Raw genomic sequence first — 18,453 nt, forward strand, 5'->3', positions numbered from 1 at the left:
AAAAGTAAAATCTGAGTTAATGTCAAACATATATAACTATATATATATGTATGTATGTATATGTGTGTGTGTGTGTATATATATATATATATATATATATATATATAATGCATTAATGTGTGTGTGTGTGTGTGTGTGTGTGTGTTGATATATTTGATCTAGAAAGCATTTACAGTACAACTTGGAGCACTGTAATATTTGTATTGTAAATGTGTTCACAACATCCAAAAATCCAATGTTAATGGTAGTTAAACACAAAAATAATAAAGTCAGCATTGATTTTTGGAAAATGGATGGAAATAAATGTTTTTGATAACATTAAAATAGCACATGAATCAAGATTTCAGTTTTGTAGTTAAAAGATTGCAGTATTTTTCAAAACACAATCTTTAATATTGCATCACAAGCTTTATCTTGGATAGGATTTTAAAAAAATACTCCTCTTTTGTACGATATTATTACATTATGTTGCATGTAAAAATAAAGATGATCAAATGTAAAAAAAAAATATTGTAAGCGTCATAATTAAATTATTGTATTTTCATTCATCTCATTCATTCATTCATCTTCCGAGCCGCTTGATCCCCACTAGGGTCGCGGGGGGTGCTGGAGCCTATCCCAGCTGTCTTCGGGCAGTAGGCGGGGGGGACACCCTGAATCGGTTGCCAGCCAATCGCAGGGCACACAGAAACGAACAACCATTCGCACTCACACTCACACCTAGGGACAATTTAGAGTGTTCAATCAGCCTGCCACGCATGTTTTTGGAATGTGGGAGGAAACCGGAGCACCCGGAGAAAACCCACGCAGGCCCGGGGAGAACATGCAAACTCTACACAGGGAGGCCGCAGCTGGAATCGAACCCGGTACCTGTGCACTGTGAAGCCGACGTGCTAACCACTCGACTACTGGGCCGCCAATTGTCATTATAAATAATAAAATAATTTAAAATCAAAACTGATTTTCTGATTTACATTACAGCCCAATAGACAGCCTGAAAAATTCCTGGAATCGAACCCAGTACCTCTGCACTGTGAAGCCGACGTGCTAACCACTGGACTACCGGGCCGCCAGTTATTCTATTTTATTTCTTTTAATTCAGAGCCTTCACGCTTTTACAATATAGTAAAACGTTTATTTATAATTGATCTAACAGGGAAACGAAAGATTCGAAAGCCACCGCAACGCTTCAGCTGTGAAAGAGGTGTGCAGACCACTATAGCCCACCATGGCACCAGACATTTCAACCCCATTCCCTCTTGGAAATCCGGGAATTTCTCCCACGACACAAGTGAAATGACGTGTCAATGCTCGAAGCAGGTGAGTCAGCACAGGTGAATCATCTTTAAATTTGGGATGAAATCACACAACCGATACCAAAATAGACCGCACGAAATCATTGATCTAAATTTGGCCCAGATCCGCCATGATACCAATTCAGCCGTCAAAGTAAAATCGCTAAAATATTCAAACGCGGTAAATTCGTACGTAAAAGTAGCTGCTGCGCGTTTGGAAATGCAGTATTCTGTCACAGAATACTTATCAAATGTAACAGCTCCAATGTTCTTTTACCATAGACATACAGTATGATGTTACTGCTGATTGTTTTAACGTGTTCATTTGTTTTTCAATGTACTGTATCTTTTTTAAAAGAGTGGCGTTTCGTGAAGGGAACTGCTGCCAACAGGTGCGCTAGGTGCGGCCACGCCCACAGAAACCTCCACTTTCCGGAAGACTTTTTCTCCTTCCTTTCAGCTCTTTCGCTTCATTTCTCTGCGTCTTAAGACACGATCAGTCGACCATTGATCCGGTGACACCTTGGGACATTTAATAAAACGCTTTTTTAAAGGCTTTTAATGGATTAATACAACTTTTAAAACCTTTTTTAAAGCGTTTTGAGTTGAATTTGTTGAACACTCCAGGAAACCTCGCCGTGTGGAAAACTATTCCAGAAAGACAACAAGGAGGAAGAGGAGTACGAGCAACAATCGCGGCAAAGACGGCTCAGGTGTTTTGTTTTCTCTCTCTTCTTTGAACCTCGCTACTAGATGGACTATATGGACAGTGGCCTGAAGTACACCCCGGCCCAGGTAATTCGTACAGTACAATGCTGGTTCGGTTCCTCGTGTTTAATTATTAGAAAGCTGACTTTGAACTCACCTTGTTGACGACATCACGAAACATCAGGAGAACCAAATAAATGTGTGTGTGGATAAAATACTGCCCTCATACATACAGTACATGTATATTTTACATGCCCACACACTCATTTGGTCCAAGTTCAACTTTGACCCCGGCCCAAGAATATCGTCATAATAATTACTACTTAAAGTGCTTTACACCATTTCCTCATTTTACCTACTGATGACACAGTATCGGGATCAACTGGGGATTCAGTGTCTTGGCCAAGGATACTTGGGCGAGACCGCAATGGCTGGCATCGAACCCCTAATCTCTGAGTTGGGGGACGACCACCCTACCGCAGAACCATGCCATCCCTTGTCATGGAAACACAGTTCTTCATGCAGTTTCAAGCTCCCACTTGAGCATTCAACTACAACTGTCCCATTGAAACTGCATTACAACTTCCAGATTCCCACCATTTCCAGTTTGTGGGGAAAAATATGTCAATGTTCAAAAACTCACTATTCATGTCAATAATATGCAAAAATGTGTTCTTTCACGTCAATGTAATTTTGCAATGTAGTTGTAGATAGTAATTGCTAATTATTTTATGTAGTGCCGGCCTCCCCTACATGAGGCCGTCATGTTTCGCCGCCATCTTTCTGCTAAGGATACTCGAAGGAGAAAAACTTAAAGAATGTACTATCGTTCCCCTACACCATGTGTACCTTCGCCACTTGAGGGAATACTAGAAGTTGCTTGGGATGACATTTTGCTTGCATCTGAAGAAATTGGTGGTTGGTTTGCAAGGTAGGTCACTGTAGTGTGTGTGCTTCAAACTGCACGCGCTTCCATTGGTTTGTGTATTTTGGGATCACTTAAGGGAAATTCATCTTTTTTTTTTTTTGCCGCCAATTTTATCACAACGTGTCACGTTTGTGTGCAGTAAACCTTAAATGCGTGTGACACTTGCATTTTCATGACACACTCTAAAGCACACTGAGCATCCTTTTTAAATTCTTAATTTAATTTCACAGTTTTTTTCCCGTCAGTGTTTTTAACACTCCAACACAAGCAAAATGCAAAATTTTATACAGTCAAAACTATATAAAAATGTTGATGAATATAAATACAGTATAGGGGGAATTTCCATTCAAATGCTTCCAAATTTTTCTTGCATCATGACCCGCCCTACTGAAAAATACGCACTGACACAGGACATTTTTACTTGTAATAAATCAGTGTGGATGTTTTCAAAGCCCCCCTAGCCAGACAGAGTCCCTGCTCGAATCAGTCTACCATGGTGGTTGTTCAGATCCAAGCTTAAATTCCTCCCAATCGCCCGCCTTGTCGGGACTTGTTCCAGGAGTCCCTTTTGCTGCCTGTTAGAACCAGGATGCAGTTGCGCCAATGCCAAAATGCACTGAAAACAAAACCGAAATGACAAATTAGAAATAGTTGCCATGAGGTGTTCATGTCCGACCGAGTACAAGAGTTTTGCAAAAGTCAAACTTTCGTTTCGAATTCTTAATTTCTGTGACATTTTACCGCCAACTGTGACCTCATTCCTACAAAACTTTACGTACAGTACAGTTAAGCAAGTGATACTGCTTGACTTGCAAGTTGTTCAAAAATTCCCAGATGAAGTAATGTCAGTTCTGTCAGGTGAAGTTCTGGTCATTTTGAGACGGTATTTCGTTAATCAAATACCATGATTGCTTTATTTTTTTTTTCGCAAGATGAGGAAAAATCACAACAAATTCAATCGACAAGAGTTATTCAGTCTTCAAGGGTAATTATGACTTGGCTAAATGACCATCTCTGCACACATTTTTTTAGCAAGCACTTTTTTGGGGGGGTTGACAATAAGCTAAAAATAACTTAGCATTTATGTTATTCGGCAAACAATTGACTGTACCAAACTCTACTGTGTGTCTTTTTAGCAGAATAGACAAGGAGCAGTTTATTGGCAATATTTACTCTTTTCTAAAAGTAATTTGTGGCAAGTAATCATTGCTGTAGCTTATCATCAGTGGCCAAGTGCTTTGCTATGTTAGCTCCATTTTCTCTTCTTTTCACCGGTGACAAGATACAATTTGACTTTATGGTTATTATTGAAGAATTATAGTTGTTCAAAAAAATAGTATAAGAGATTATTATTGTTATCAGACCCGTTTCATTAAAAAAAATCCTTATCATTTAAAGATAATATGAATATATGGCGCCTTTCAAGAGACAATCGTCCAAGTTGCGTCTCAATAAATTACAACATGGTAGAAGGGTCAATTTATTTCAGTATGTCTATTCAAAAAGTGAAAGTAATAGATTATACGCTATTGATTCATCAAACAGAAACCAAAATACTTGAAGAAGGTCAACTTCCACCACATTTTAAAAGATTACAATATTTTTATTGTTTTTTCAGAAGTGAATTTCTGTCTTTTGTTTGCTTTAAACTCTCATCATGAAAATTATTGGGAATTAGGGATTGGCAAATAAAATTGTGATTTATTTTGCTCAGTTTTCACTGTTTTTTACATGATATACGAGTTTCACGTTTTCAACTGAACTACTGAAATAAACCTTTTAGCGAAATCCCAAATTATTGAGATCCTACTGTAGTTGGGCTGAACTGAAAAGAGTACAACGGTGCCTTGACATTTGAGCAGGCGTTTGGCCAAATATTCATCTCTTTATTTATTCATTTATGTATTTGTTTTGACTTTACGCAAATTTAAACGATACGATTGTTATACGGTGGCAGTCAATGCAAAATCAACTGACCACACAAAAAAAGCAGCAGTTTGCCAAATGATAAATTCTTCACAAAAGAAATGGTAGAACAACATATCGACAGATAACTATAACAATACTCAGGAATGTATTCTTTATCCTCTTATTTTAAGAAATTGTTATTTTTATGTGTCTTTTCAAGTCACGAACATCTGCAGTAGTAGGAGAGGATAGTATTGATGCGACATAGTGATGTGTTACGACACGTCGTCTTCTTGTAAGTCCATTTTTGGTTTTGCATCCGCCTCAATCAAAAGTCACCCCCGCCGGGAATGAATGCGTGGCCTGGCTCCTCACCGAGATTTCTGGCATCCGTTTAATCACTCGGATAGAGGTGTACAGTGTAAAAGAAGTGTCATTGTCACAGTTTTGGCTTGAACGATAATAAGCATGTCGACACTTGAATTGAGTTGTAAATAGCGGTTCTTTATATTGTTTTGTAGTACTTTGACGTTGCAGGTCTTTCAAGCACAGTTTGTGTTTGGAGCCCGCCTAGTCGCACAATTGTGTCGCGTTATCGTGTTGTCGTGCTCCTCAGCCGCGCGGGTGGCTCGTTCCCAGCAGGTTTGACAGGATTTTACTAGGTGAAACCTTCCTCCTCCTGCCCCCACTCCTCCTCTTCCTCCTTGCTCTATGTCACCCTGGAGAGGCAAACGCAGTGAGTCGTGACTCACGCACAGAAGTTCCCTTTTGATTTCATGACCACGCATTGAAACTGTTTGCTATTGGTGTGAATGGCACGAGCAAAGCATCGTTATTTCCGACTGATGTGGCATATGTCTTGTCTTGTTAGAGTTTGTTGGTCACCACAGACAAAACCATTCCTCGTATACGCAAGCGGGGACTCGCTGCCCCCTATTTTCAGAGGATTACTTCACGTGGCTTGGAAGTTGCTTTTAAGTGGAAACACTCCAAAAAGCAGATTTTTATTGCTCGATATTTACAACAAGCAAATTTGTAACTGGGATGTTATGCATTAAACCAGTCTTAGGTCTCCAAAACTAGCTAAGTGCTTGTGCGTGTCTTCCAGGACAAAGAATGGGACACGACTGTTCAATTCCTGCCGGCATCGGACAACAAGAAGCTGGAGAAGAAGAAAGGTCCGGGGAAGTTGGGAGCTGTGATTGGAGTGCTGATCTTATGCGCCGTCATAGCGCTAATGGCCGGCCTGCTGGTCTGGCACTTCCACTGTAAGCGTGACCCACGTCATTATATTCCAAGTTCACCCGGTTCCACTCAGTTGCATTTTGTTCGGCTTTAGCTAGGTTATATTGAACTGCTCATGAATCTTTATGTCCTGTTTGTTCCCCTATGTATGTTGATTGCTGGCTTTGTTGGTACAACACAGCAAGTCCTCGGTTTTCTACAGAGTTCTGTTCGTACAGCAGTGATGCAGCCGCAATTCATCATCGTCACACGGGCGAAGATGCGCCACTGAAACCATTATATTTAAGATTGCAAAGCATATTTTTGTCTTGCATGCCATTCAAATTGGATAGGCCAACTCACTCACAAAGCTGTTATGCACTTCTGAGGTGGGTTTGGTAGTGCCGGTTGAAATCTTTCATGGATGACACCATCGGTGCGCTAACTAGGCAGATTGGTTTGCATTTAAATTTGGTGAACGGGTAATTTGCTTTTTATTTTACCCGAAAGAGATCTTTTTGTAAATTTCCCCAGTGTGGGACAAATAAAGAATATCTTATCTTTTCATGACCAAACGCTGGTCCCGGCGAGAAGCCAGATCTGTCACCTTCTCTGATGAAGAAGTACAGTCTTTGAGCTGGAGGCGCTAGAAAGCAATTTCTGCCATGTACAGTAGTTGTGACCCCCGTTGTCATAACTTAAAACTCATCAGCTACAGTACACACCCTTATTTTCAAAAATTAAACGAGGACCACGCCGAGTGTGGGTACTGCCAATTGCCCATCCCTCCGCGAACGAATGATAATTTTTGATACGTTGACAATACCGTGGTGGGACTAGCTTGCAGCGAACAAATTCTATACGATGCCTGAAATTCTTATTCACGCAACACGTCGTCTTTACGTTACATCTGGTTGCGATCATATGAATATTTTAAGACTTGTGGAGTTTGAATAGTTGAAATGGGCGAGGCTAACCAATATCCACGGTTCGTTGTCGTTGGTGCCTGGCGATTTGAAAGTCCTCTGTAAGTTGTAAACTAAAATGCAAAACAATGAGTGGACAAGCGTTATATGTTGATGCAGAGTAGTAAAGTCTAGGAATCGGTTCAACCACTAACAGTCATTGGCCTAGATTCACATATATATAGGTTCATTAAGTCCTAGTACCAGTAAATATTTGTATGAAAAACACCTTAAAGGCCGAATAGTGGAGGACAGGTTTCCAAAGCAAATCCTCAACTGGGCGAATTTGCAAATGCAAAAAGATGCAAATATTCATAAAATGAAAAGGGTTCACTGTATACTTTTCGCTCATGTGCAAAAACTGACAGAACTGAGCCAAAGATAGCAAATGTAATATCTGTGTGTGCTAGAATCTTTTATTTTCACAGTCTTGGAACTCCTGTAGATGCTTTGCTGTGTTTTGGAAACGTTAAAAGAAAAAAGAATAAACAGAAATAAAAATACACATCACAAAGAAAGTTCCACGCTTTCTATTCCCTTCGCCCCCGAGTGTCTCCCTCTGAGCTGCTTTTGATGCAGTGGCAGAAAGTTGCGCTCTTCTTTGTCTTCGTGTATTCTTGATTGATGTTTTTTTTTCCTTTTATTTTATTTTTTTTTTTATGAAGGAGGCATCAGTCTTAAAGAGCAATCCCGAGGGCTTTCAAGACGTATCAGAAAGAAGGGGAAAAAAAGTGACACTAAAACATCAAAGGCTGCATTTTTATCTGAAATGATGAAAATGTTGTCATTTTTGCCGTTTGCAGAGGCGACATTGTACTTCGTTCCCCCCAGAAATGTTGATGCCCTCTCAACCTAACCTCTGCCCGTTTGTCCTCGCAGTCCGTAAAGACGTGCGCGTCAAGAAGATGTATAGCGGCTCCATGCGCATCACCAACCAGGTTTTCGAGGACGCCTACGAGAACGCCAATAGCTCCGAGTTCCAGGCGCTGGCCAAGCAGGTCAAGACGCAGGTACGACCATGATGATGACGTGGCTACGTTTGTCTCCGCCTTCCTCACGCTCGTCTTGTGTCCTTTGCAGCTCAAATCGCTCTACAGCAAGAGCCCGCAGCTGGCCAAATACTACGTTGGATCAACGGTTCAGGCTTTCAGGTATGAAGTGTCACAATGAAATAACTCGCATCAGAGGTAGAAGCAAGAGCGGCTCGACCTGTAGACGAGTACAAGACAGGCCATGGAGCCCCGCCACCTCCACCACCTGTAAAAATAAATAATGTGATGATGGATAAGCAAATATAGTGGTCCCTCTATTTATGAAATTAATTGGTTCTAGAAGAAATTTCTTAAATAGAATGTTTTGGAAGTAGAGACGCGTTTTCCATGTAAATGCCCAAATTCGTTCCAAATGTTTCATCAAAATATGTAACAAATACATGTTACAATTAGATTATTGCACAATAAATGAGAGTTGTGCATAATGTCGAAAACAAAGAATAAATAATAAAAATAATGGTTATTTAACTTTTAACGTCCTCCTTGTTTTTTGCCCTCTTTAGTTCACGTTCTCTCTCAGAAGTGGTTTTTGCCTAGCGTTTTGTAAAGAACAGATCCAAGGACGTTTTCTGTAGTCGGCTTTTCACAATCCTTTGAAAATGTCCAAGGCAAACATCAGCATAGTGAGCGATCGCCCGACTGGTAAACACTTTTTCTGGGCGATTCACATTTACGTAAAACTATCTGAACGCCTCAGGACTCACGGCCTGAGGGGCGAATGACGAGGATGCTGCATAGACACATATCTATTTATCTATCTATATCTACACACATAGACACATACTGTAGAAGTCCCTCTTAGCCAACGGGATGCCAGGAAGATGCTCGGTAATAGCCAATGGAAGAGCAGCTATAGGTATGTCACGTTCAGGAATCTCTGAGCTGTGAGTAGCAACCCATACTGTATCTTGACCTTTTGTATCTTGAAATTTCTTTCGTAACAAGAGGCAATATTTTCCTGTTGAGACACTCCGTAAATTGAACATTTCGTATGAAGAGACGTTTGTAAGTAGAGGTACCACTGAAATTATATTTGAAATTTGACATACAACATGAATAACACCCCACTACCAAATACTGTATGTCTGCTCATAAGAGGCCCCATTAGGGAGTTTCCTGATTACCACCACCTCACTGCGGCATCCCGGTGCTGTATATGAACCATAGAATTTTGTTTTACATTAGTGAATTTAATCAAAATGCACCAGAAATGACAGCTTTGACACTAGAAACAATTCTGTGTCGAGTCAGCTGTATGTAAATTTTCGTTTCGTTTTTATTTTGTAGCACAACATGCGGCACTTAGACCATCCGGATCCATGGTGTCAACAGCAAGCACACTTCAAACTTTCCCTTGTGTTAACAGTCACATTTTATTCACATATTTCTCCTCTTTTCTGGCAGCGAGGGCAGCGTCATTGCTTACTACATCTCCGAGTTCAGTGTGCCGAGCGGCCAGGAGGCAGCGGTGGACAGCGCCATGTCTGCCATGGACAAACTGGTGGACAAAGAGCAGCGCAGCGTCTACAGGCCGGGCAACGCTCTGCTCCTGGAAGACGTCGTGTCCTCGGGTAGGATGAGTCACCAAAAAAAAAAAAACGCTCGCCATTCCATGGAGTCAACCAGTGGCTTGACGGCCAGTCTTTGTTTTACAGAACTTGATTCTCGATTGTTTTCTACGGAATTCAGCAGTAAGTGATCTTTCTGTTTGTTTAGGATTCATTAATTTAATATATTACATGTTACTAATTATATCCGGGTATTTTGGTTTAAATTTGTTAAAAACAATATTTAATGGCATTAATTCCTCCTTTGCACAAAGACAAAAATCTGGATGATATATAAATAATTGCACACAAACAAATAGATCCAGAAGTGTCACACATTTTATTGTGTTTTGATGTTTTCATGCTATAATGGTTTCAAAATCATCGCAAGGTAACATGCACTCCTGTAATGTCTGGCGTCGCAGGATTCTTGAGGTTTTCCGAGCACACGAGGACAAACCACATCGGCCAGATCAAGTCTCCCGGCTTCCCCGACAGCTCGTACCCCCCCAACAGCTTCATCCAGTGGCAGGTGCGGGCCGACCCCAAGTACATCATCAAGCTGGACTTTGACACGATGAACCTGGAGGAGAACTGCAACAACGACTTTGTCAAGATCTACGACTCCCTGGTCGCCATTGAGGCCAACGTCTTGCAGGAGTGAGTCAGACTTGCAGAGCTTGAGAATGACAATGTGGTATGTGGGGTGGCCCCCTGCTGGCCTTGGGACACCTGTAAAATAGACTTCAAGTTTAGCTTTTCCCACCTTTTAATGAGCCAAGTGACATCTAGTATTTTAGAATATTAAAAACCTCAAAATGTACCACCAAACAGGAATCACAAGAAGTGGATTGTGTACTGTCCGCCATCTTGTTTAAAAGCCCTACGTTATTTGTCTTTTACTGTATATCACTAGCATATACAGTTAAACAAATAAACATTTGTAGAAAATAATTTGGAATTCATTTTCAATTTTGAAAAGATTCAAGTGGAGTTTTTTTTGTTTTTGTTTTTTAACGAAAGGAACATTCCATTCTCTTTTTAGGATGTGTGGCTACTATTCACCCAGCGAGCCCTTGACCTTCTTGTCCTCTGGCAATGTGATGCTGGTCACCATGGCAACCAACGAAGAGAAGAACTACCCGGGCTTCCGAGCGCAAGTGTCGCAGGTGCAACGCGGCAGCACCAGTAGGAAGCCACACAAAGACACAAACACCGTTTTGCCAAGATTCATGGAGGTGAAATTTTGCGTTTCTTTTTTTAATTTTAGTTTTTTTTTTTCCCCCAGCAGGGACCACGTGCGGTGGCCAGCTGAGAGGTGAAGTAGGCCGTTTTACTTCTCCCAACTTCCCAAATTACTACCCACCTCGGACGTCTTGCAAGTGGACCATCGAGGTGAGGAGTGAAGAGAGCCGCTGTGCTGCCCCTTGCTTACTTAAACAATTTAAATAGTTTACATTATATGACTTCACTCAAATGAGCACACCTCACACTAAACAATAATGCAGTGGTCCATTTCAAACCATTACGGGCATTTCATTATTTCATGATGTTGCCATCATAAAACCCAAAAGAGTACAGTACAGCCTATGGCACTGATTGTCAAAATGTTTGCACAAGTAGTATGTGGGCGTCCTCTGGTGGTAAGCCTAATATAGTATTTCAGTTAAATACATGTACATTTCCATTTAATCGTTCCGAGCTGCCCTTTGTTCGCAGTTTATTTTGGTCAAAATAAATACACTTTTATGTACCATTGATTTGTTTTTTTCAAATTCTGGACTGAATGAAATGAAACCATGAAAATGGCAGAGGTCATATAAACAATGAATGTTCAGAAGTTGATTTTCAGCTAAAAGCTTAAAGCCCTTGCAGTTAACATGGAATATTTTTAAAGGGTATTGTTATATCTGTATTTTGAACCCTGCTGCTACGCTATAGAGCGATTTTAAAAGTATCATGTGTGAACTTGAAGCATCCAACCTCTGTCCATCTCATAGGTCCCTGCTGGAAACGCGGTAAAGGTGACGTTCAAAAAATTCCTCATGTCTGAACCGGGTCAGGACGGAAGCAAGGTCTGCCGCAAGGACTATGTGGAGATCAACGGCAAGAAGTGAGTCGTGGTGAACATGAACAAAAAAGGAATTCGTTCGATCCCGTCTGATGGCCGTTGTGTTATTTTTAGGTTTTGTGGTGATCAGCCCGATGGCTCGCTCACGGAGACCAGCCGCACCAACAAAATGACCGTTCAGTTTTTCTCCGACGGATCCTACGTAGACATCGGATTCGACGCCACATATGAGGCAGTTGATGTCACCGACCGTAAGCAAGAATAGCTCTAAGTTCTGGCTAAGGTTATTAGCGTTAATAAGACAAATGAAACCATGAAATGGACTTATGGAGCACTTTTCTACTGTTAGCACTCAAAGCACTTTAACGCTTTAACAAACACACAACCTTCAAGATTGATCCACTCTAGCACCTTATGCACGCTGCCCTCCCAAAATCAAAAACAATAATAGTACCGGTAATTGGAAAAACATTTTTGTCAAAAACGTAATAAAATTGAGACTGCTTTTAAAAAAGACTAGTACCGGTAACTGAAAGTTCGTTTATAAATCTTGAATCAAAAATGTCCTTTGATTTCCTCTTTGTCAATTAATTCCTTAGATGAGGTTTTAGGGTTGATCTTGAATATATTAATGAACATTAGTGTCTGGCCACGCAGAAGTATGAATATCAGTTGTTTGGTCATTCTAATTTGCTTTATGGCACAATACTGTGACCTTTTTGATATCTTCACTCCACTCCACAACTCTTATCTCTCTCAATCTCCATTGATACTGTAGAAAGACATTAACTAAATGAAAATGAAACATTTTCAAAATAATAGACTATTAAACCCGCACTAAAACTGAATTAAAAACCAAAAGACAAAATGAAATAAACAACCTTGAAAATGATGAAAAATCTTCATAATGGCGGAAAAACAATTTCAATGAGATTTTTCAAAATGCCTCAGTTCGAGGTTTGACTAATCAAGATTGTACTTTTTATGGCTTGCTGAATCCAAGTAAGGCATGCTTGAAATTTAGTGGAGACTCCACTTGACTCACTCAATTTTTGCCACAGAAACGTGTCACTCGCTTGAAACTTGAGTTCACAACTGGAGACATACTTCTGAATTGCACATATCTACTCTCTTCTAATCTCGGTCCACTTCTGACAAATTGTGATTATTTCCTGACTGTGTGATGTGCAGCTTGCCCCAAGCAGTTCCAGTGCAAGAGCCAGCGCTGCATCAAGTCAGAACTCAAGTGCGACGGCTGGAACGACTGCGGCGACATGAGCGACGAGTTGAACTGCAGTACGTCATTTCCCGCTAGCGTGACTGTTTCCGATATCATTCCCATCATTATTCTGATCGCTTGTTTCCTTCTCCAGAGTGCAACACAAGTCACATCCACTGTAAAAACGGGCTTTGCAAGCCCATGTTTTGGAAGTGTGACGGCGTAGATGACTGCGGCGACGGCACCGACGAGAAGAACTGTGGTACGGCAGCTTAATTTCTGACGCATCAGTATTAACGCTTCTTAGTAAAATCCCCCAAACCAGTTCTTTCTTTAACGGGGTAGTTCAGAATCCAAAATAATTTGGATTAAATTATGTTGTATCTTAAAAAAACTGTACATAGCTACAAAATGGGGACCCACGTGCTGATCAAGCAAACTTAATAAACCAAATAATGCTCAGTACATTAGTTATGGGCTAATAAAAGGCTCTAATTCATTTATGATTTAGCGAATACATTTGACAACCCTTACATAGTCTCTCTCTCTCTCTTTCTCTTTGGGGGGATAAAAAAAACATGCGGGAAATTACAGCGCTCTAGAAATGACATTGGAACTGCTACTTCGTGTATATGGACTACTACATTCTGTGCGTAAAATAGTGCGTACGCACTATGTAACCTTGGTTGAAAGGTTGAAGGAAAGCTACATGATGGACAAGGACCGCGTGATCAAATTTTATTTTGGGCTCGGTATGAGTTACAAGGACACCACGAAAAGCTTGGCATCGCAAGGAATTATTATCACTGAAACACGTTTGAATAGGCTATTGAGAGTCAGCTTGCTTTCCCTGGAGTAGGCACAACTTGCAACGCGGGGATCGATTTTATTGTTCAACAACTGCATTGCTGTGGGAGGGCGGATCATGGTTACCAATGGATGTATATGAAATGAAAACTTTTTGTCATCGTATCATGACTTCATGTTGGTATAAAATAAAAAAAATGTCCGATGCAATAATTTGTGGGTTTTTGAAGGCACTGATTTGGTCAGTGAAGGTGCGCTCGATTTGTTTACCCTTTGTCCAATAAGGGATCGGCGCTACTTCATGTGCACGCTGTAGCTATTCAATGCGCACAAAGTAGTAATTAGTGTGGACAAATTAGGAAATGCATCAAATGCGTAGCATTCCAATAGTGAGGTTTTTGTACTTTTATACATCATTATCCTAATGACAGTATTTCCAGCACCTGGATGACTGAGAATCTACAAAGATAATTACACAAGGCAACTGTTTGCAGGCAAATCCATAATTTTACTGTGACTACATCAATAAATTAAAAATGACTTCAGCAAATAATCTATTGTCTTAACAAAGTAGTAATTATTTTTAATTGCTATTATGATTATAAGAGGATCCCTGAAAAAAAAAAAAAGTGGTCCCTGAACTCCAGAAGTGTGAAAACGCCTGCTCTAAATTGTGCGCTTTCTGTCCCGACAGGCACTTGTTCTACTGGACAGCTCACCTGCAAAAACGGCAAATGCGTCTCGGAGAAGAGTCGCTGCGACGGAAGAGACGACTGCGGCGATGGTTCCGATGAGCTCGACTGCGGACGAGGTGAACGTCTCAACCCAATTTAGAAGTCAAATCCCTATTTTTTTTGCAACAAACAGTCGTCTTTGGCAATGCCCTGCGCATTTACCTTCAACCACCAAAACAATGTGAAAACGATTCCACTCCTGTTTTTGCACATTGCGACGAGTTAAAGAATGTTCAACTTGAAAGCGATGCCGCTGTGACATCGCAAGATGCATCCGGTGCGAGAAGGCGGATGGCGAGGTGATTTCAGAGTGCTATCAGCAGTAGATGAACTAGTGACATCCCTCAATGTTGTCCTTGAGGACTGCCCTGAGCCAACACAAAGAAAAGCGTGGCGTGAAAAGGTCAAGTTGACACAAGTTGACCATTTCTATGAATGGGCTTTGTTTTAATAAGGCAGCCACAGCTAGCGTTCTGTTTGAAAACAAAGGTAACCAGTTTTTTTTTCTTCATCTTCTGATTATGAGCACTATGCAAGTTAAGGGTTGTTATGGTTGTTGTTGCTATTGAGCAACCTCCAACTGGATCCCAAAGCGGCTCCTAAAGCCGCAGCGACCCGGGCACCACCTGCGCAACCAGTTGTCGGCTGTTGACTGGGAGCCATTCGTAGCCCGAAGGCATGCCCAACACCGCTTGGAGGTTGTTCCCAAGTACGGCTGTTTTTGTTGTTGGGTCTTGTGTTTCTAATTGACAGAGACATTTATACTTATGTTGTGCTTGAGTATATTTCTTTTTTTCATTTTTAGTTATGTTCAGGAGATGAATCAGTACTTTGACTCTTTCCAGAGTCTTCCCCCGCCGCCATTTGTCACATCTTAACTCTTCCATCACTGTTTTAACTGCAATGTTTGTCTCTTTGGTGGGTGTGTTTTGTGTAGGTTCTGGTTCTGTGGTCTGCACTGACCTCACATTCAGATGCAAGAACAACAAATGCATCAGCAAAGTCAACCCTGAATGTGACGACATCAAAGACTGCGAGGACGGTTCGGACGAGGACAACTGTGGTATGTACCTTATGTGTCTGTGTGTATGTTTTGTTGCAATTTGTGTGTGGGTGTGTGTAATAGTGCATATTTATTTTGTGCGCAGGCACTGTTTGTATGTGTGTGTTTGTGTGGCGGTGTTCTTGTGTTCTTGGTGGGAGGGGGGGTGTTGTTGTTGGGCTTTTTTTTCCTTTGCATGCTTGCTCTTTTGATGAGCCTGCTTTGGTTTGGCAGATTGCGGACGCAGTAAGTTCAAGACGTCGCGTATTGTTGGCGGTCAGGACGCGGTGGCAGGCGAGTACCCCTGGCAAGTCAGCCTGCACGTCAAGCGTTATGGACACGTGTGCGGCGCCAGCCTCATTAGCCCGCGCTGGCTCGTCACCGCCGCCCACTGCGTGCAGGACGACAGAAGTACGAGGTAGAGTTAACCTTTGCTAGCTTTGTTCAATGTCGAGGTGGGCAAACTTTTGTGCTCAGTGACCAAATGGGATTTTTAAAGCGGATAAAGGAATTTTTAGGAAACACAAAACCTAAATAGAAAGCAACTAATTTTATACGACTCACTAATGGTCAATAACTGCCTGGCAGGCCAGATTTTGCCCACTCCTTCTGTACTCCATCTCCTCACAATGAAAGGAAATGTTCATCAAAACAGGTTTTCTCAACCGGGCACTTGGGAGGCGTACATGGGCCTCCACTCGCAGCGCAACATCAGCAGCTCAGTGATGAAGAGAAACTTGAAGAGGGTCATTCCGCACCCCAACTACAACGACTACACTTTTGACAACGACATTGCTCTGATGGAGCTGGACACTCCCGTGACCTACAGCGACTACATTCAGCCCATCTGCCTGCCTGCCGCACAGCACGACTTCCCCGTTGGCAACGTCGTCTGGATCACCGGCTGGGGAGCCACCCGGGAGGGAGGTGAGATTCCCCAAAAACCGCCAACAGCAACTACTTTCTCTTCAGTGAGGATTAAGACTGTGTGTGTGTATTTGGGGGCTTTTTTGACTTTTTCATTATCTTTTGTGGCAAGTACGGTTTACACAAATTACAATCCTCAAACATGTAATAACATGGATCTTATAATGAAGTGGAACCTCAACTTGTAAGTACTACCCCCAACTTAAACAAATGCGTGTTCCTGTGTGCATTATTCAGGATTCGCAGCGACGGTGTTGCAAAAAGCACAGGTGCGCTCTATCAACCACACAGTGTGTGACTCTCTGATGGGCGGTCAGCTGACCTCCAGGATGATGTGCGCCGGTGTTCTCAGTGGAGGAGTCGACGCTTGCCAGGTACCTTCCCATTTTTTTATTTTTTAGGTATTCACACTTTTATAAGAACCAAAAGAATTGGCAAAATGCACCACTAAATAAATACCAAATAATTGGTTAATAAACAGTCCTTGGGAAATTGGTTTTGTAATAAAATAAAACTTTAATGCAAAATACATTTTTTATGTGATTAGTCGATTGAATAATGGAATTAATAATATAAAATTCTGTTATGGATTGATGGTGTGTGTGTGTGTGCGCGTGCGTGCGTATGTATGTATGTATGTATATACAGTATGTATAGTACATACAGTATATATATACTGAATATAATATTATTATTATTATTATTATTATTCAAACCCAAAACACAAGATAACTTAAACCGGATTGATGTTTAATAGGTCAGACCCGACTTTTAACTGTTGATGTCACAATAATGGCTGTATTACAATATTAAAATTATGTATTATCCCCATCCTTCCCACAATATTGTGATAATTAACGTATCATGAAGTTCATAATAATTTAGTATTGTAATGTCAATGTTTTGATATTGTTGCAACCCTAATATTAACTATGCGAGTAAAATTTCAATGTGTTTAGCTTTGTGAGTCCTCTCTCTTAGAGATTCTATATAAATAACTTTTACTGACTACATGCGTTTGTCTGCATCAGGGGGATTCTGGCGGGCCGCTCTCCATTCCGTCAGGCATCCGCACGTTCCTTGGAGGCGTGGTCAGCTGGGGCGACGGCTGCGCCCGTCGGAACAAGCCGGGCATCTATACAAAGGTCACCAAATTCCGCGGCTGGATCAAAGAGAAGACGGGTGTGTAGAACAAAAAAGGCCGCACGGGGGGCCCGTGGACATGAGCATGAAATTGGACTGACACACACAGGAACTGCATTGTGGATTGTCAACTTCCACAAGAAGCGCCATCACTCCATGCGAATGCTTCAGGAGCAAGTGCAGCACTGTTCTGTGTCCACTATGATTTTATCATATTCATCTTGAAAAATTGTAAATATGTTGTATTTCCTGTGTGTTCTGTTGATGTTTTTGAATATTTGGATTGAGAACATGCATACATAAAAACAGGTTTTTAATATGTTTTTGAACACGTAAAATGTTCGGTCCTTTGTGTCACTGCAACCGTCTTTTTTTTTTTGTGGTTGTATTTCCTCACAAATGTCAACAACTGTAACATCGATCCATCCTACCTCCAGACAGTGTATCCCAGAATAACATACTCGCTCTTTGCCTCTATTACTCATATATTTTGTTTGGATTTTGTTGTTAATGGATGTTGACACAAATCCAATGATTTAAATTCATTAGGAGAAAAAATGGCATAGTAGCATGAAACAAAATAGTTAGACACTGTTAACAGGGTGAAGGCAGCCAAGGAGTGACAAGATTTTTATCCGAAGAAACTTCACCACGAATATTTGGTCAACAGAGGTCCCTGAATGCATCATGATTGCTTTTGAAGACTTTTTTGTGCTGTATATAATTTTGCCAGCAATATCAACAGTGCATAGAATGTTGCGTATGATTTTTATTTGTTTAGCTCATTGGAGTAGTAATATAAACGCAACCGTTTTAATTCACTGTCTCTGTGAATGTTTATATAACAGTGTTTTAAATAAAATATTTCGAATATATTCGTACG

The 18,453-nt window shown here is 41.0% G+C and overlaps 1 protein-coding gene across 1 annotated transcript; it reads left to right on the top strand.

Annotated features, from left to right (window-relative positions):
• Positions 1-1,698: 1,698 nt before the first annotated feature.
• On the top strand, positions 1,699-18,445 carry st14a (ST14 transmembrane serine protease matriptase a). Its single transcript, XM_052078884.1, has 19 exons — positions 1,699-2,090; positions 5,948-6,107; positions 7,908-8,038; positions 8,109-8,179; positions 9,485-9,651; positions 9,736-9,771; positions 10,053-10,287; positions 10,673-10,815; positions 10,919-11,022; positions 11,628-11,740; positions 11,813-11,949; positions 12,890-12,994; positions 13,072-13,179; positions 14,419-14,535; positions 15,396-15,521; positions 15,735-15,918; positions 16,156-16,427; positions 16,665-16,801; positions 17,459-18,445. The coding sequence occupies exons 1-19, from the start codon at positions 2,049-2,051 to the stop codon at positions 17,615-17,617; spliced, it is 2,547 nt and encodes an 848-aa protein (XP_051934844.1). The 5' UTR covers positions 1,699-2,048; the 3' UTR covers positions 17,618-18,445.
• Positions 18,446-18,453: the final 8 nt, after the last annotated feature.

Source organism: Hippocampus zosterae, chromosome 10 (assembly GCF_025434085.1).
Source record: "Hippocampus zosterae strain Florida chromosome 10, ASM2543408v3, whole genome shotgun sequence".
NCBI lineage: Eukaryota > Metazoa > Chordata > Actinopteri > Syngnathiformes > Syngnathidae > Hippocampus > Hippocampus zosterae.

Bases quoted from the DNA above. Each gene is read 5' to 3' on its own strand.
- st14a (XM_052078884.1), top strand. From the start codon at position 2,049: ATGGACTATATGGACAGTGGCCTGAAGTACACCCCGGCCCAG. The intron at 6,108-7,907 runs GTAAGCGTGACC...TTGTCCTCGCAG, and splicing joins GCTGGTCTGGCACTTCCACT to TCCGTAAAGACGTGCGCGTC. The intron at 11,023-11,627 runs GTGAGGAGTGAA...TCCATCTCATAG, and splicing joins CTTGCAAGTGGACCATCGAG to GTCCCTGCTGGAAACGCGGT.